A 19106-nucleotide genomic window follows, 5' to 3' on the forward strand; every position below is an offset into this window, starting at 1 on the left:
ACCCCTCATCGCAGCAGTTCAAACAAGTGGAACAAGTAAATGGAGATTTTTTTCACATTAAAGCTAGCAAATGAATTGCATTCAGATTTATGATCGTTTAACTTTAAAAGGATTTACATCCTTCTTGATGGATTTTTATTCATAACTCTATGGAGTATGTTCATTTATTGTAATGGATTTGTTAGTAATCTACTAGCAATAAACTCATGGAGGGTGTGTTTTATGAGTTATGGGGCAATTTAATAAGTGTTCAACATTATGATGGGTTTTGATAGTTAATGAGAAACTTTCTGCTAGTAGACGGGTAGGTAACTAGAGTGCACAGATTTAAGATAATTGACCAAAGAACCTGGGGGTGGGGGTGAGAATTTTTTTAAATCAGGGAGTTATGATCTGGAATTCACTAAGGGTGGTGGAAGCAGATTCAATAGTAACTTTCAGAAGGGAATTTGATTAATACTTAATAAAGAAAAAAATTTCAGGGCTACAGGGAAGAGAATTGGTGGGGGGAGTGGGACTAATTGGATAGTTCTGTCAAAGAGCCGACACAGGTACGATGGGCAGAATGGCCTCCTATGCCATGTGATTCTATAAAATTTGGATGTGCTAGTTTACCTCATTGTGTTTTATTTTTGCCCCAACCCATTCCTGCCACTTCAACAAAATGTGGCAAAAGAGATTCCTCTTTATCTTTCCCCCTTCCCTTCTCCCCCCCCCCCCCCCCCACACCAAGTTGTGGCCTCTTGCTCGGGTGCAGTTCCACAGGGGACACTCCTCACCTCCATTCTTTAGCTGAGTGTCATCAGTGTCGATCAGGAGTCCGGTCAGGGCTGCTGGATCGTGATCAGAGATAGGAACCCTGGCTGGTTTTCCTGTCCCGAGCGCTGAGGCCAGGCTGGAATCAGTGGACTCAGTGCAGACTGGGTGAGGATTGAATGTGGGACTTTCTGGCTTGCATGCTTCATTTACATAGTTTACCTGCTGGGGAGGGAACCTCAAAGGAAGGATTTTTTTTGCCAAGTATGAAACAGGAACAATTCATCAGCATGAGGTCATGAAAAATTGACACAAGAAGAATAGCTGACAGTCTGTTTTGGTTCAAATCAAAGAGAAAGAAAGGACTTGCATTTATGTAGAGCCTTTCTCGACCTCAGGGCATCTCAAAGCGCTTTACAGCCAATTAAATACTTCTGAAGTGTAGCCACTGTTGTAATGTAGGGAAATGTGGCAGTTGATTTGTGCACAGCAAGATCCCACAAACAGCAATGAGATAATGATCAGATAATCTATGAACTCCATACTCTTGCCAGGAGAAATATCAAGGCTGTCCTTGGTTAAGTAGAACTTCAGACCTTCAACAGTTTTTTTGAGAACTGTGTTTAGTAGCTTGTGACTTCTGTATTCATTTAAAGATAAGTGGTTCTGGTTACCTTGTGGGGTGAAGATTTTATTTGGAATGATGGTGAGGAAATTTAATGTCACCGTTTCAAGTACCACAACCTGAGATTGTGCAGACTCTGAGCCCAGGCAACAGGCCGATATCAAGAGTCACGGGATGGTTTGGGACAACACAAGCGGAAGACTGAGACCCTTTCCAAGGATTATTGATGTCTGCTGGACCCCAACATCAAGGGATGAGGACACATCTGGGTCAAGAAAAGTGCCAGAACATAGTGGACAGCAGCATGGAGCCTAACGACAAGTGGCTTTGTTGAAGGAAATCATTCCTGAGCAACGACAAAGGCAACACCCTGAAGATTGGAAAGTTTGCCGGAATGGATCAAAAAGAAACTAAGGGCACACCTGAAACTTTTTTAAAAACAAGGTTTTAAAAAAAAAAATAACATTCTGGGATGACCATCGTCAACTCTTGGTTTTCTCTGCAGGAATTACAAAAACCAAGTAAACGTCCAATCTGTTTTAAAGGTTGTCCAGCAGAGGTTGAGAAGTTACCTTATTTCATTGTCTGTCACTGGTTACAGCACAGGAGGAGGCCATTCAGCCCATTGTGCCTGTGCTGCCTCTTTGAAAGTGCTATCCAATTAGTCCCACTCTGTTCTGAAAATTTTTCCCCATCAAACATTTATCCAATTCCCTTTTGAAAGTTACTAATCATCTACTTCCATCACCCTTACAGGCAGTGCATTCCAGATCATCATAACTCACTGGTATTTATTTTTTTATATATTAAAAAAATCTCATCTCCCCTCTGGTTCTTTTGCTGTTATCTTAAATCTGTGTCCTCAGGTTACTGACCCTCCTGCCAGTAGAAACAGTTTCTCCTTTATTTACTCTTCAAAAACCCCTCGTCATTTTGAAGACCTCCTATTAAATCTCCCCTTGACCACCTTTGCTCTAAGAACAATTCCAGTTTCTCTAATCTCTCCTCATAACTGAAGTCCCTCAGTCCTGGTTTCCTCTTTTTTTTCAGCCAGTGCACAATAATATCCAGTGGATACAGGAGGCGGGATAGTGAAGCTTCTCATGGGCATTACATCAGCATAGCATTCTCCAGCGACAGCAGTGGGTAAAGGAGTCTCTTCGTTCTTCACTTGATATCAAAATCTGGCCCAATATCAGTGAGGCTAATAGCTCTTGCTGTTATTTATGCATAAATGTTGCAGCATCTTCAGGCGAGGGGCAAATGCAAGGTTGAACGTGGAAACCCAAAAGTTGCTGTCCAAGATGCATTGCTCAGCCATTAGCTTCACCAAAAACAGCATCTCACTGTCTGCCTCACCGTTGAAATGCATTGAAGACATTGCTGTATTTGCGCAGTAGGTAGGAACTAAACTGGTCAGATATTTAGGGCTAGTAATTAAGTGATAAGTTAATTACTGCCAATCAAACCCTCTGCCAATGAAAATTAACTAAGTGTAGAGTCTCATTCCTTCAAGTTGTGAATTGTTTTAGGAGATTTTAAAAATGTTTTTCTCAGTCCAATCTTTCCCTCTTTCTGTTTCTGTATCTGATTTGACGTTGAATTCACCTGCTCTAATTCACACTTCCTTCTCTTCCTTACACTGTTAATTTCTCAATCCTTCAATCTGATTAAGGAGGTGCCCTGTTCACATGTCCCAGAGGCAGTTTTCAACTCGCTTTCAGCAATTTTGAGGGCAAAAAATATTTTGAACTGAGGGGAAGCAGTGGTTTTAGGGAGGGAGGTGGAGGGGGAGGGAGGGGGGGGTTGGAGGGGCGAGGGAGGTTGTAGTACCTGTCATCTGCCACCAGAGGGAGCTGATTGAGCAACTTAGCTCTGCAGCCCTCTGGTGGCAGAAACCTGACATTACAGCTCCATGTCCTCACCAATTTGGAGCTGATTCGAAGAGACTTCTGCTGTTGACTGTACTCAATATGGCAAACGTGCCCGTTTGCAAGGACCTGCAATTCTGCCGTCGGCATAAGGCACCTAATTTTAGCAAAGGAAATGCAGGAGTCAGTAATGAGAAGATGCAATAACTCAGAATGGACTGGATAATCTGAGTTATGATTTTCTTCCCAACCTCCCTCTGCCCCTCGCATCCCCATTATATAAGAACGTAAGAAATAGGAGCAGAAGTAGGCCATAGCTAGCTCGCCATTCAATCAGATCATGGCTGATCTTCGACCTTGATTCCCTAGAGTCCAAAAATTTATCCATCTCAACCTTGAATATTCTCAATGACTCAGCATCCACAGCCCTCTGGGATAGAGAATTCCAAAGATTCACAACCCTCTCTGTAAAGAAATTCCTCCTCATCTCAGTCTTGAATGGCTGACCCCTTATCCTGAGACTATGCCCTCTAGTTCTAGACTCTCTAGCCAGGGGAAACAATCTCTCAGCATCTACCCTGTCAAGCCCCCTCAGAATCTTATGTTTCAATGAGATCACCTCTCATTCTTCTAAACTCCAGAGAGTATAGGCCCATTCTACTCAACCTCTCCTCATAGGACAACCCTCTCATCCCAGGAATGAATCTAGTGAACCTTCATTGCACCACCGCCAAGGCAAGTATATCCTTCCTTTAGATAAGGAGACCAAAACGCAGTACTCCAGGTGAGGTCTCTCTAAAGCCCTGAATAACTGTAGTAAGACTTCCTTACTCTTGTACTCCAGCCCTCTTGCAATAAAGGCCAACATGCCATTTGCTTTCCTAATTTTCTGCTGTACCTGCATATTAACGTATGTGTTTCCTGTACCAGGACACCCAAATCTCTCGACACCAACATTTAATAGTTTCTCACCATTTAAAAAATATTCTCTTTTTTTCTATTCTTCCTACCAAAGCGAATAACCTCACATTTCCTCACATTATACTCTATCTGCCACCTTCTTGCCCACTCACTTAGCCTGTCTATATCCCTTTGCAGACTCTGTGCCCTCCTCACAGCTTACTTTCCCACCTACCTTTGTATTGTTAGCAACCTTGGATACATTACACTCGGTCCTTTCATCTAAGTCATTAATATAGATTGTAAATAGCTGAGGCCCAAGCACCGATCCTTGCGGCACCCCACTAGTTACAACCTGCCAACCTGAAAATGACCCATTTATCCCTACACTGTTTTCTGTCCGTTAACCAATCCTCGATCCATGCTAATATATTACCCCCAATCCCATGAGCCCTTACCTTGTGTAACAACCTTTTTATGTGGCACCTTATCGAATGTCTTTTGAAAATCCAAATATACTACTTCCACTGGTTCCCCTTTATCTACCCTGCTAGTTACATCCTCAAAAAACTCTAATAAATTTGTCAAACACTATTTCCCTTTCATAAAACCACGTTGCCTTTGCCGAATCATATGATTTTCTAAGTGCCCTCTTACCACTTCCTTAATAATCGATTTTAACATTTTCCCGATGACCGCTATCAGGCTAACTGGCTTATAATTCCCTGGTTTCTCTCTCCCTCCCTTCTTGAATAGCGGGGTTATATTTGCTACCTTCCAGTCCACTGGGACTGTTCCAGAACCAATGCATCCACTATCTCTGCAGCCACCTCTTTTAGAACCCTCGGATGTAGGCCATCAGGTCCAGGGGATTTGTTGGCTTTTAGTTCCATTAGTTTCTCCAGTATTTTTTCTCTAGTGATATTAATTGTTTTAAGTTCCTCACTCTCTCGTTTACCCCTTGGTGCCCCACTATTTTTGGTATGCTTTTTGTGTCTTCTATTGTGAAGACAGATACAAAATATTTGTTTAATACATCTGCCATTTCCTGATCCCCCATTATAATTTCTCCTGTCTCAGCTTCTAAGGGACCAACGTTTACTTTTGCTACTCTCTTCCTTTTTACATACTTGTAGAAGCTCTTACAATCCGTTCTTAAATTTCTTGCTAGTTTACTTTATATTCTATTTTCTCCCTTTTTTATCAATTTTTTGTTTGCCCTTTGTTGGTTTTTAAAAATCTCCCAATCCCCAGGCTTATTACTCTTCTTGGCAACATTATAAGCCTCTTCTTTCAATCTAATACTCCTTAACTTCTTTAGTTAGCCACAGGTGGATCACTCTTCCTGTGGTGTTTTTATTTCTCATTGCCCTGCAAATTCTGAAGTTACAAACTTTGGTGAATGTTCAGATGTGTTGACAAGTAAAGCAATCTCTCCAAGATCCTTTTAAAGTGCTTGGTGCACATGAAAAAACAAAAGATATGTAAAAGGCAATGAGATGTAGGAAGCTTGTTCACAACATCGAGAGTGCGCCCGTTCCCTTAGCACCAACCTTTACCTTTCTGGGACCATTTTTATATAGTGTATACGTCTGGGGTTCTCAACTCCACATTGAGAGTCCTTGACCAGACACTCAGCCATACAGAGCAAAAGGTCCTCGGTTCAATCCCTGCTTTTTGCTGAATTAGGACAGCAAATTGGAAGCTACATTTAGCTCCTGTGCCCCTGGGCTAAGGCAGGAAAAATAACCCAGTCTTCCCGCTTCTAATCATAATCCAGTGCATGTTTTGTAGAGGTCAGGTGAAGACTGGTTCAGGCTCAGCTCTAATGCCACCCTGGGTTCAATATCTTGCTGAACACAAGTCCAGGCCAACACACAGTGGACCACTTAGGGAAGGCACCAGAGGGGTCTGACAGCACTTGCAGGGCAGTAACAGACTGGGAATTAAACCTGGAATGTTGAATATCTTATACAGGCTCATACACGAGGAATGGGCATTTCATCTGGGTACTGGGGGGCAGCTGATGGCTGTGGACCTGTACCCAGCACAAGTTTTTTAAAAATTTGTTCTTTGCGCAGCTGATGGCTGTGGACCTGTACCCAGCACAAGTTTTTTAAAAATTTGTTCTTTGGGTATGGGTGTTGCTGGCAACCCATCCCTAATTGCCCTTGAGAAGGTGGTGGTGAGCCGCCTTTTTGAACAACTGCAGTCCGTGTGCTGAAGATGCTCCCACAATGCAGTTAGGACGTTCCAGGATTTTGACCCAGCGGCGATGAAGGAATGGCGATATATTTCCAAGTCGGGATGGTGTGTGACTTGGAGGGGAACGTGCAGGTGGTGTTGTTCCCATGGACCTACTGCCCTTGTCCTTCTAGGTGGTAGAGGTCGCGGGTTTGGGAGGTGCTGTCGAAGAAGCCTTGGCGAGTTGCTGCAGTGCATCCTGTGGATGGTACACACTGCAGCCACAGTGCCGATCAAGCGGGCTGCTTTGCCCTGGATGGTGTTGAGCTTCTTCAGTGTTATTGGAGCTGCACTCATCCAGGCAAGTGGAGAGTTGGCACCTTATAAGAGGGAGGGGTTCAAATAGAACAAAAGGAATCTTAATGAAAGAACTGGCTTTAAATGAGAGTTCATATTGTAGCCATCCATTGAGTAACAAAACACTCCCAAGTCACTGCAGATTAACTGGATATTATAACAGATCTCCTGGTCTCTATGGTACTCTGGAGTGGATGCACTGAACCGTCTTAATGCAAACAATAAGAGCATTGTCTGCTAACGCAGATTCAATTGGTGTTGATATAAACCCTTTCTTCCCCATGCTGTGAAATCTCCGAGAAAGATGCTAATAGTTATTTTCGCTTAAGTGGTTGTTTTACAATCAAAGGGGGGAGGTGGTGTTGGAAGAAAAGGAGAGGGGGAGAATTTAGGATTAAGAAAAGTGTTTGTCACTGAAGGTTGGATTCATTCCTCTTGTGTCCTTGCCCTCATTTTTCCACCTTGTACAATTTAAATTGCTCTGTGATATTCACCCATGTTCTATGTCCTGGCTCATTGCCTTTATTTTTAAGGTCAAAATACACTTTTTTTTGGTGTCCTTTCTCTTGGGTATAACCAAGAAATACATCACCCCTGTGCTCGCTGACCCACATTGGCTCCCGGTCCGGGAACGCCTCGATTTTAAAATTCTCATCCTTGTTTTCAAATCCCTCCATGGCCTCGCCCCTCCCTATCTCTGTAACCTCCTCCAGCCCTACAACCCTCCGAAATCTCTGCACTCCTCCAATTCTGGCCTCTTGCGCATCCCTGATTTTAATCGCTCCACCATTGGTGGCCGTGCCTTCAGCTGCCTATGCCCCCAGCTCTGGAATTCCCTCCCTAAACCCCTCTACCTCTACCTCTCTCCTTTAAATCGCTCCTTAAAACCTACCTCTTTGACCAAGCTTTTGGTCACCTGTCCTAATATCTCTTTATGTGGCTCGGTGTCAAATTTTGTTTGATAATCACTCCTGTGAAACACCTTGGGACGTTTTACTATGTTAAAGGTGCTATATAAATGCAAGTTGTTGTTAAAGGGCCAGGCAGCTGACCCACCCATGGATATCTGACAATTGTGCTCTGAAAAGGTGAGGAGCCTGGGCTAACTCTCATCAACACAGTTGAAGTCAGGAGCTGGGAGCGGATAAAATGGTGTAAAAAAAACTCTGGATTACTCTGTGCCATGATGTATTAAGGCATCACCACGGTGTGCTTTTAACCAAAGGGGAATGATGTTTCTCTTTATATTCATCTATAATTGTTATACCCCTGATGTGGATCTGTATATGTGAGTACTAGTGCAGCTCTCAGTATGCTCCAGCATATAATCACTGAGCATCCTGTACTGTTCAGGGAGGGAGGAGGGGAAAGGGAGGGATCTCTTGCTCGGGATCACGAAGGAGCAACTTCTAACGAGAGTCTGTGTGTATGCGGAGTGAGGACATAATTAGGCTCCATTGTGACGACCCCTGAGGTGGAATAGCTCTCCACGCACTGGCACGGGGTTGGGGGATCAGAAGGCCACCAGTGCCCGTGAAATTGACTCACCATGTTTATTACATCCTCCTCACAGACTCAGTCCCGAATCTTATCATTCACAACTTTTCAAATGATTTTTGGTTAGAGGCTAGGGGTGTGTGTGTTAGTATTTGTATTTGTGTGTGTTAATGTTAGTGTGTTTGTGTTGGTGTGTCAGTGTTAGGACTGCAATGTATCCTTCATTTCCCCCCTTCTCCTTCAGTGAATTAACCAGGTGAAGAATCAGAGTTCACTCGCTCTGGTCATTGTCCGCGGGGAGTCATAACCTTAACCTGCTCTGAAAAGTCAAAGGAGCAATTAACCGACGTTTACAGCGTGAGGGGGGTGAATCCCAAATGATAATGTTTAATTCCCATTCATTCTCCTAATCAATTGATTCCACCGGCCCTCCTGCCGGGAACAGCCGCTGGGTGACCTGGTTAAAGATGGAGCGAGTCCACATTCAGTCTGCGCTGCATCTGAAAAGCGTCAGAAACTATCTCCATACCACGGTCCTTCTTTGTAACACAATTAATAATCATTAAAACACACGTTTCGTTACCGCCCCTTCCTCCCATGGTAAATAATTGAAAGTGAAGATGGTGGAGTCACGGGAATCCAATCAAAGAGTCCTTCTGTCCGTGTGGATATCCACGTGTTAGTTATTAATATAATAACCACCAATAGAGGTGGCCCTTTGCGATGTCAGAAATCCTCCAACTTTTTTGTGAAAATGTCTCCAGTTGAAATTGGACCATAAATTGCAAGGGATCAATCTCTGTTCTTCCACTAGTATTTAAAACAATATTGCTCGGTTTTTTCTGGCCATTCCTGGGGTTTAGTCCCACGGGTGACCACCTGCTTTGTAGGGGAGGGGAGGGGACCTCACACCCGGCGATGGCGATTCGCAACTAAGTCAACCTTCTAGTGGATTCAATAACTCCGCAGGAACACATGACTGAGCAGCCACTAATGGTACCTGGGTAGGTACAGCTGTCTCTGGGGGCTTACTATCCAAACTCCAGATACCCCTCCAGGCGAATGCCATAATGGGGAGGGTGGTCTAGAAAGGACAAACAGGGGCGATGTTTACGAGTGGCCTGAAAGGGTGGTGGAAGCAGATTCAAAAGGGAGTTGGGTCTATACTCGAACAGGAAAAATTGTCAGCTTACGGGGAAAGAGTAGGGGGGGGGGGGAGTGGGATTAATTGGATAGCTCTTTCAAAGAGCTGGCACAGGCACGAGGGCCCGAATGGCCTCCTTCTATAAACTCGAGAGGTACTTCAGTACATGAGCTTTGCCAATTCGTGCCTCAACTCTCTGGGCTCAAAGGGAGAAGGTAGCTGGGCATTGGGGCAGACAAACTCTACCCGTGTTGGGGAAAATGGACACTGGGCAGGGGGAGCCTGAGGGTTGGTGGGATTATAATTCTGGCCGAATTGTTGCTTTTAGGAGAGGACAGGGGGAATGAGGGGGCGTGGTTTCTCCTTCCTTCCCCGCAGTGTGTAATTAAGGAGTGTTATTACCCCGATCTGATGCAGGTTTCACCAGTGAGAGGTTCAGGATCGCCTGCTTCAGACTCTTCTCCGTTATCTCTTTCTGTCTCTCTCTGCGCCAAGATCCACTCCCAAAGTTTGCTTGTACCTTTTATCTCCCCCAGCAGATGTTTTCCACATCAGCCCACAACAATTGCAAGCAGCTCATGTTTAAGAATGAAGGCCGGCGGCTTTTTAACAGCACAGAAAAGACAATGAAGTGTTTTGTCCCGGGAGTTGGCCATAAACTCACTTCTGCCTCTTCACAAACTCCTTTCAACTCTTTGCCTGAACTCAATGTGATGTTGATGCGGCTCATTGGGGCTTTCTCGGCTATTCATTCCTCCAGCGACCTTTTGTGTCTCAAATCAAACTCGAGTGACTTAAACAAGCTCCAGAAGAGTCCATCGAGGTTGTCTTTGGTCTTGAGTTCCATCAAAGACCTGTCGCGTGCCAAACCCCCTTTCAACCTGCTCCCCAAAACCGGGTTCAATTTACCATTTCAGGAGATTTTTCACAGTATCCAATCGATTTTTCAGAGATGCTCCCATATTTATTGTGCGCCCGGCGCTGGCGACTTGTCTCCCTCTGTGGGCACGGAATTGGGGCTGTGTGAACTCAATGAGACGGAGGCGTTTCTGCGATTTTCCTCGCTGCGAGGCGCCGTCCTCGCTGAAGGGCCGCTGTCAGAGACAGGGTCACATTTAATATGATAAACAGGAGGCCCCGGGGATTCGCTCCAATTCAGCAAATTGCTCCTTTTATACCTTAAAAAATAGCACTTACACTGAAAAAAAAAGTTCTGTTGAACTGGTTACAATGTGAAAGTGCTGATCAGACTGGATTGAAACTGAGAGAGGAATGGAGCCAGAGATTGAGGCAGAGAACAAGGGTCAGAATTAGAAAACGAGGGAGAGAGGGCGAAACGTGACATAGATGGACATATAGGTGGGCAACAGACTTCGTTTAAACATTCATCCACGAACGGTTTAAATCCACAAAATGACCATTATACCCCACTGCCTATCCAACACCAGGACTGCCTGTTTCCACCCAGACAGCATTGCCTGCCCCCACCTCACCTCCGCCCCTCCGCCGCTGAAACCTTTATCTATAAAGCTTTGGTCGCTTTCACACTCTTTTGTTTCTCCATTCTGACCTCCCAACCTCCACAATTTCCAACTCGTTCAAAATACAGTCACACATCCTATCCTGCACAATTAGCCTCATTTTCAGTGATCTACACGGGCTCCCTATCCCTGAACTTAAATTCCTCATTCTTGTGTTCATATTCTTCCTCCGCATTGTCCACTCCATCTCAGCAACCCCCAAGATCATACCTCCCCCCACCTCCCTCCACACACCCTTTGGTCCTTGCAATCTGACTCCACGCCCCTCTCCCCTGAATCCCACCGTTGATGGCAGAGTCTTCCGTCACCTTTGTATGGAATTACATCGAATTTACAGCACAGAAACAGGCCAATCGGCCCAACTGGTCTGTGCTGGTGTTTATGCTCCACGCGCCTCCTCCCTCCCCTCTTCATCTAACTCTATCCGCATACCCTTCTATCCCTTTCTCCCTCGAGTACTATCTAGCTTCTCCTTTAATGTATCTATACTATTCACCCCAACTACTCCATGTGGGAGCGTGTTCCACATTTTAACCACTCTCCGGGTGAATAAGTTCCTCCTGAATTCTTTATTGGATTTATCAGTGACGAGCTTATATTTATGACCCCCAGTTTTGGACTCTCCCACAAGTGAAAACATCTTTTCCACGTCTTTCCCAAAAAACCTCTTCATAATTTTAAAGACCTCGATCAGCTCACCCCTCAGCCTTCCCTTTTCTAGAGAAAAGAGCCCCAGCCTGTTCAGTCTTACCTGATAGTTATAAACCTCTCAGTTCTGTTATCAATCTTGTAAAGTGTTTTTGCACCTTCTTCGGTGTCTTTATATCCTTTTTTGCAATATGAAGACCAGACCTTTGCACAGTGCTCTGAGTGCGGGGCTCTGGGCCCTGAGTGCGGGGCTCTGAGTGCGGGGCTCTGTGCTCTGAGTGCGGGGCTCTGTGCTCTGAGTGCGGGGCTCTGTGCTCTGAGTGCGGGGCTCTGAGCTCTGAGTGCGGAGCTCTGAGCTCTGAGTGCGGGGCTCTGTGCTCTGAGTGCGGGGCTCTGAGCTCTGAGTGCGGGGCTCTGAGCTCTGAGTGCGGGGCCCTGGGCTCTGAGTGCGGGGCCCTGGGCTCTGAGTGCGGGGCTCTGAGCTCTGAGTGCGGGGCTCTGAGCTCTGAGTGCGGGGCTCTGAGCTCTGAGTGCGGGGCTCTGAGCTCTGAGTGCGGGGCTCTGAGCTCTGAGTGCGGGGCTCTGAGTGCGGGGCCCTGGGCTCTGAGTGCGGGGCTCTGAGCTCTGAGTGCGGGGCTCTGTGCCCTGAGTGCGGGGCTCTGAGTGCGGGGCTCTGGGCTCTGAGTGCGGGGCTCTGAGCTCTGAGTGCGGGGCTCTGGGCTCTGAGTGCGGGGCTCTGAGTGCGGGGCTCTGGGCTCTGAGTGCGGGGCTCTGAGCTCTGAGTGCGGGGCTCTGGGCTCTGAGTGCGGGGCTCTGAGTGCGGGGCTCTGGGCTCTGAGTGCGGGGCTCTGGGCTCTGAGTGCGGGGCTCTGAGCTCTGAGTGCGGGGCTCTGGGCTCTGAGTGCGGGGCTCTGGGCTCTGAGTGCGGGGCTCTGAGTGCGGGGCTCTGGGCTCTGAGTGCGGGGCTCTGGGCTCTGAGTGCGGGGCTCTGGGCTCTGAATGCGGGGCTCTGAGCTCTGAGTGCGGTGCCCCGGCCCCATCCTTTGGAACTCTTCAATTCTCTTTCATCCTTTGAAACCCTGTTCAAATATGGCGGATCATCAATTACATCCCACACTGAAATATGCTGATTTTAATCATGGTAAAGAATTTTACATCTCTGGTACACCAAGAATTAGGGACAGCCACTTGCTAATGCAAACGTAAAAATTAAATCCTTGGTGTCTCCAGGGTCACAGAATGAGGTTGATTCCGTTCCCCTCCCAAAGCTGATGGTCTTACGTCTTATAATGACATCACACTCTGGTTTGGCTTAATTTTATTCACCAAAAAATATAAAATGTTCCAATATTGTAAATAAATTCTATTAATTTCTCAGAAAATGAGTGACAATGCACTGGAATGCACAGCTTGAAAGGGCGGTGGGAGCAGATTCAATAGCAACTTTCAGAAAAGAATTGGATAAATACTTGAAAAGGGAAAACTGCATTGCTATGGGGAAAGAGCAGGGATTGGGAATAATTCGATAGCTCTTCCAAAGAGACAGCACAGGCACAATGGGCCGAATGGCCTCCTTCTGTGCTGTCAGATTGTTTGATTGTATGAAAATAAGTCAGAAACGATGGATTCTTTTTGGATTGACTGACAACTAACTAATCGCCTTCATCTTTTGAATGCGTCATATCTGATATTGAATGGACCGGAGGGATAATTAGTTCTGACTAGTAAATTTACAGTGTCAGGGCTTACGTCTATGCGAAAAGATGCAGCGTTTCTTAAGTTAAATCTGTTGCCAACCTGAAAATATTTTCTTTCTAAATACATCATGTTTTTTAAACACTCAATTAACCTATCAAATCCTCACCCCCCCCCCCCCAAAAAAAGCGAATCCTGTCCGTGAAAAATGATTTAATAATATTGAAATTGTTTTTGAATCTCCGGGTTTGGCTCCTGGGGTAATCCCAGCTCACCCAAGAGTCTGTCTTATGGCTGTTCCTCACCCTCCCTCTCCCCAAACTGGGACTTTACCTTCCCGGAGCCGCTTTCACCTCGCACGGTTCAGGTCTTTTTCAGGTTACGGTGAAAGTCTCCAGTCTTAATGGTGTAAAGTGGAGCAGAGCAAGCCGCTTCCCTTCACCCACTCCTTCAGTCAACCATTGATGGAAGAAACAATGAAAGATCAAACTGTAACGGGGGAGATTTTACACCTCCCTAAAAATATAAAGAAGCCCTAACTCCTGAATCTCCTCCCGTAGACTTGAGTTACTGACGGACACCCCTGGGCTTGGGACCAGAGAGGAGAACAGCTCACAGTCATCAGAGTTGCTGCTAACTTCAGTCCAGTAAAACTCCACTCGGTATCAGCGCTTTTAGACAATGAAACATTCCTGTAAATAATATCACTGATAATGGCGGCATATTAATAACACCTTTTTAGAATTAATTTAATTATCTATCCTTAATCCACATTTCAGTGTAAATTGGGCTTTGTTTGGAAGTTGATTAATTCGGTTTAAATGTAAGATTTAAAGGGCAAGTGAATCACCCATCTCATTACTAAATGCTCAGTAAATAGATTTAAAAATACAGGTCTGTGTTACAGTTACCCAAAGAACTCAATAAGAAAAGTTGAAAGTTGCTTTAAAGTGTTTCTACCGCCCAGAGGAAGTCTCAAAGGACGAGTAAAAAACGGTTGAGAGTTGAGAGGGAACTTTTCGGTCTTGTGCAGGCTGTTCGCGGTGGGAAGCGGGGGAGGTCGCGGGGGGCTGGAGGCTGCTGTGAGATTCTGAGCAGAAAATTGTGATTGTGTCAGAACATGGAGATCATTAGCACGGTGCTGGCTTTCAGAGCAGAGCGTGAAACGGATTTGGGATTTACTAGAGAGCGAGAAATGAGCTTTGAATAGCACCCCCACTATGACATTGGCCGACAACCCCTTCACCGCCCTCTCACCCGCACACACTGAGCAGCAGCAATTTTTCGGTTAATTTTCCGCTGTGTGAGGGACATTACCGCACAGGATGCGGATCCCTGACCTCTCGCATTGCATTTCGTTTTGGGTGGATAAATTAAATAGTAAAACGTTACACACAAGCATCTAAATATCGCCAGTAACTTTTTAATAACTTTACTAAAATTAGCATCAAATAATCCTTAATAAAACATTTTCTTTAATTCAATCCTATTTTTTACATCGGTATGTCTTCCTTTCCCTTTCACCTTCGTCCTTTCTGTCTGTTTTTTATTAATTAATAATTGGATATTATTGGACTGGTTTTGGTGGACTCAGATTAACAAAAGGATTCCTTTCATTGTCATAAAAGTAACATTTAAGCACTGACTTAACCAACTGACTATGGAAGATCAGCCTCGTGTTTCAAATTCAGTGGAGATGAATAATAAGAAAAGAGTCTTTCTCTTCCCTTTTACAATGGGGCCTATACAACCGGGGCAAGTGATGCTATTGCAGGCGCTAAGTCGCTGCATTCAGATGCAAAGTGGCGCTGCTTTATAAAACCGTGAAGCTCCTCGGCATCGGTGTACGAGAGCTCTCCACCATCACAGCCAGCCTCACAGGGCAAGTACACGGCTTTCAAAAATATATATATATAAACTCCCAAAACCAGACCAGGGAAATGAAAAATACCAACAAAGCAGTGGAACGATTGCAGCCCCCACCCACGGCACAAGCCTGCAGTTACAGGAAGGTGGGTGTGAAATTCACAACAGTCGGCTGAAAGTTTGGCCTCGCCTTTTAAAATATTGTTTTAATTGTGAAAATACAAAAGATCTCTCCAGACTTGTTCATTTTCTCTCTCTCCAGATTTCAAAGCCTTTGATGGAGAAAAAGAGAAGAGCGCGAATCAACGAATGCCTGGAACAGCTGAAAACTCTCCTGGAGGAACATTATTCCAATAATGTGAGACATTAAACTAAAGACACCACCAAACGTCTTTCTCTTGTACCGGTCCCGCGCGGATGGGTGTGATGGAATCTGTGTTGTAAAAGTCTTAGATTAAAAAATTCTTTACTTCTCAATTCTCTCCCCTCTCGGGTAACTGTCTAAATAAATCACTTTTCTCCCCCCCTCGCAGATCAGGAAACGTAAACTAGAAAAGGCCGATATCTTGGAGTTAACAGTGAAACACCTGAGGGACTTGCAAGGTTCTCGGCAAGGTGAGCATTTCAGCTGCTTCAAAACGAACTAAATGGAGGGGCAAATGTAACATTTCGGGAAAAGTAATTTCTTTGTAAGTTTCATTTTCTCCCGAGGTGATACCTTTTCCAAAGTGGTTTTCATTTCACTCTCTACAATCTTTGAACTGCTGTCTGATATTAGTTGCAACAATTAATATTAACAAGCACAATTGTTCCTGCTAGCAAATTAGGAACAGGAGGAGGCCATTCAGCCCCTCGGGCCTGCTCCGCCAGTCAATTAGATCAGGATTGATCTGTTGCTCAACTCCATTTTCCCGCCTTAGTTCCATATCCCTTGATAGGCATGTCCAACAAAAATCTATGATCTCAGTCTTGAAAGCTCCAATTGTTCCATTGTCCACAGCCTTTGGTGGGGAGAGTTCCAGATTCCCACTACCCTTCAATTGAATTAAGTATTTTGTAGACGGGGGATGTGTTTTTTAAATATATTTAAAGGAGTTAATTAGCAATTTTGAGGCGCTGTTATCTCTGCCAGGTGAAGTCTGACTCTGAAACATCCAATTCAGTTTAATTTAGCGTTTGACCAACGAGTTTATCCTTTAAACCCACCGACCACGAGCTGCGTCTAATTATCAGATGTGTTCGCATGAGTAGAGATTAAAGACTCAAAGATGCGAGTTAGAGGCAGAATGCGAAAGTTACTCCCAGTTACTCCCTACATACACGGGAGAATTGGAGTATCCATAGGAGGAAAGTTGGGGAAATTATGGCTTCAAAACAATATTTAACAGGTGCGTCTAAAATAATGAAATGCATTTAAGGGGAAGCTGGATAAACACGTGAGGGAGAAAGGAATAGAAGGACATGGTGATAGGGTGAGATGGAGTAGGGAGGGAGGAGACTTGTGTGGAGCATAAACACCGGCATAGACTTGTTGGGCCGAATGGCCTTTTTCTATGCGGTAAATTCTAAGTAATTCAAACAGAAAATGTTGAAAATGAACAGACGGCGTCTGTAAAGAGGCAAGTTGACCCGTTCAGGGTGTCTACCCTCTCTCGCAACTGAAAGATGAGAAACCACAATGGGAAGGTTTAAAAAGCAAGAGAATGGGCACTGAACACAGAGAGGGGTTAATGAGTTGAAAAACAATTATTAGCAAAACAGAAAACTGATTTTTATTTAAAATGTATCTGTGAGGCAGTGAGAAGATGTTAAAAGAACAAAATAATTGGTGGGTGAAGAGGTCCAACCCGTTTGCTCACATTGACTCTATTTGCGCTTTCAGGAGTTCTGATGCTGACTCAGGAAGGGGTGGCTGAATTCCAAGCTGGATTCAGAAGCTGTTTGAACGGGGTCAGCCAGTATCTGCTGCGAAGCAAAAGTACAGACGAACACTTGCGCCTGGGAGTGCTCAATCACTTGGTCAATGCTTTCCCCGTGTTCTCCGGCTCCTGTTTCAGCACCGCGGACAGCGGCCGCCGACTAGAAGCTGCCCCGTCACCACGGCCTCAGCCCGTCCACATCAAGCCGGCGGCACCACTGCCGGGCGAGCTCTCCCTCTCCGGCTCCGCCGCCTGTATGAAAAGCACGGACAAACCCAACTCTTCCGCCTTGGTTAGAAACAGCAGCCCACGACAAGTGGCTGAAATCACATCAAATCAAAAGAAAACGGAGAAGATTTCTAGCCCAGAACCAGCAAAAGACCAGCGGTGTCCACCTATCACTACCCAGAGAAAATGTCCCACCAACAATGTACTTTCCCCTGACTCAGGACCCCTTTGGCGCCCTTGGTAACTATTTTATTCTCAGTGATGTACACAGTATACATTAAGTGCATTGTTCTTTCTATGATCCGATGTAGTTTTGTGTATTGTTCTGTAAATGTCTTGTACAAAAAAAAGTTTGAAATTTTATTTCTATATCGGAACACAATAAAGTTTGTATTGTTTAGATTTGTCTCAAAGTTTTTTCTGTTCGTGACCAGGGCCGGTTTTTCCACGAATTTACCAACCGGCTTGAAAACCAGTGCTCAGTAAGTTAAGGCCTATGGCATACCTGGAATGGGTGCGTTGTGATCGTTTTGTATTGTCCCAGTGCTAAACTGGTATAGGAGATTAAAGGTGATCTAATTGAGGTGTTTAAGATGATTAAAGGATTTGATAGGGTAGATAGAGAGAAACTATTCTGCTGGCGGGAGGCCAGAACAAGAGGGAATACCCTTAAAATTAGAGCTAGACCGTTCAGGGGTGATGTCAGGAATCACTTCTTCACACAAAGGGGAGTGGAAATCTGGAACTCTCTCCCCCCCAAAAAGCTGTTGAGGCTGGAGGTCAATTGAAAATTTCAAAGCTAAGTGATAGATTTTTGTTAGGCAAAGGGTATTAAACGTTATGGAACCAAGGCAGATAGATGGAGTTAAGACCCAGATCAGCCATGATCTTATTGAATGGCAGAGCAGGCTCGAGGGGCTGATTGGCCTACTCCTGCTCTTATTTCTTATGTTCTTATGAATGGCCTACTCCTGTTCCTGTGTAAACGCTGTAACTATCAGGAACCATTGAACAGACTGCAGCTCTTTTCTCTAGAAAAGAGAAGGCTGAGAGGTGACCTAATAGAAGTTTTTAAAATTATGAAGGGGTTTGATAGGGTAGACATAGGGAAGGTGTTTCCACTTTTGGATCCAAAACTAGGAATCATAAAAAGAAGATAGTCACTAATAAATCCAATAAGGAATTCAGGAGAAACTTCTTTACTCAGAGAGTGGTTAGAAGGTGGAAGTAGTTGAGGCAAATAACATAGATACATTTAAGGGGAAGCTAGATAAACACATGAGGGAGAAAGGAATAGAAGGTTATGCTGATAGGGTGAGATGAAGTAGGGAGGGGGGAGGCTCGTGTGGAGCATAAACACCGGCATAGACCACTTGGGCCGAATGGCCTGTTTCTGTGCTTTGTTCTATGCAAAATGTTGCTAATTTCAGAGAAACCAGCAGGTTGCCTGGAGGAGATGGACTTGTACTTCTGCACTGCCCCCCTCTCCAGTGCTGTTTGCGTCCCTTGTGTTAGAACTCTAGCTGGTGTGAAGCTACTTTCTTGCTTATTCCCCCTGTCCAGCTTCTCTCCTCCCCTTTCCAAGGCACTGGATGTTGGTGGGTTATGATTTCACAGGTGCCAACTGCCCTCTGGTGCCCTGGCCAAGTGCCTAATCTTCATCTAGACAACAAGTGTGGGCAGGTTGTTTGACTTCATCACACTAAGCCTGATTTACAGCAGAAGTCACCGGATAATGATCAGGATGGGAACCCTGGCTAATTCCCCTCCTCCCTCTCTCCTTCCCATGCCATGGCTGTTGGGGCCAATTGTGTCGCCTTCCGCCAGTCCAGCTAACTTTTAAACTTAACGTATAAAATTTAACAAGTACTCAGA

The 19106-nt window shown here is 45.1% G+C and overlaps 1 protein-coding gene across 1 annotated transcript; it reads left to right on the top strand.

Annotated features, from left to right (window-relative positions):
• The first annotated feature begins 15087 nt into the window (after positions 1-15087).
• LOC137300810 (transcription factor HES-3-like) lies at positions 15088-17567 on the top strand. Its single transcript, XM_067970067.1, has 4 exons — positions 15088-15230; positions 15347-15442; positions 15618-15699; positions 16967-17567. Exons 1-4 carry the CDS (start codon positions 15159-15161, stop codon positions 17473-17475), a joined length of 759 nt encoding a protein of 252 aa, XP_067826168.1. The 5' UTR covers positions 15088-15158; the 3' UTR covers positions 17476-17567.
• The last annotated feature ends 1539 nt before the right edge of the window (positions 17568-19106 follow it).

Source organism: Heptranchias perlo, chromosome 32 (genome assembly GCF_035084215.1).
Source record: "Heptranchias perlo isolate sHepPer1 chromosome 32, sHepPer1.hap1, whole genome shotgun sequence".
NCBI classification, from domain to species: Eukaryota; Metazoa; Chordata; class Chondrichthyes; order Hexanchiformes; family Hexanchidae; genus Heptranchias; species Heptranchias perlo.

Bases quoted from the DNA above. Each gene is read 5' to 3' on its own strand.
- LOC137300810 (XM_067970067.1), top strand. From the start codon at position 15,159: ATGAAAAATACCAACAAAGCAGTGGAACGATTGCAGCCCCCACCCACG. The intron at 15,231-15,346 runs GTGGGTGTGAAA...CTCTCTCTCCAG, and splicing joins AAGCCTGCAGTTACAGGAAG to ATTTCAAAGCCTTTGATGGA. The intron at 15,443-15,617 runs GTGAGACATTAA...CCCCCCTCGCAG, and splicing joins AGGAACATTATTCCAATAAT to ATCAGGAAACGTAAACTAGA.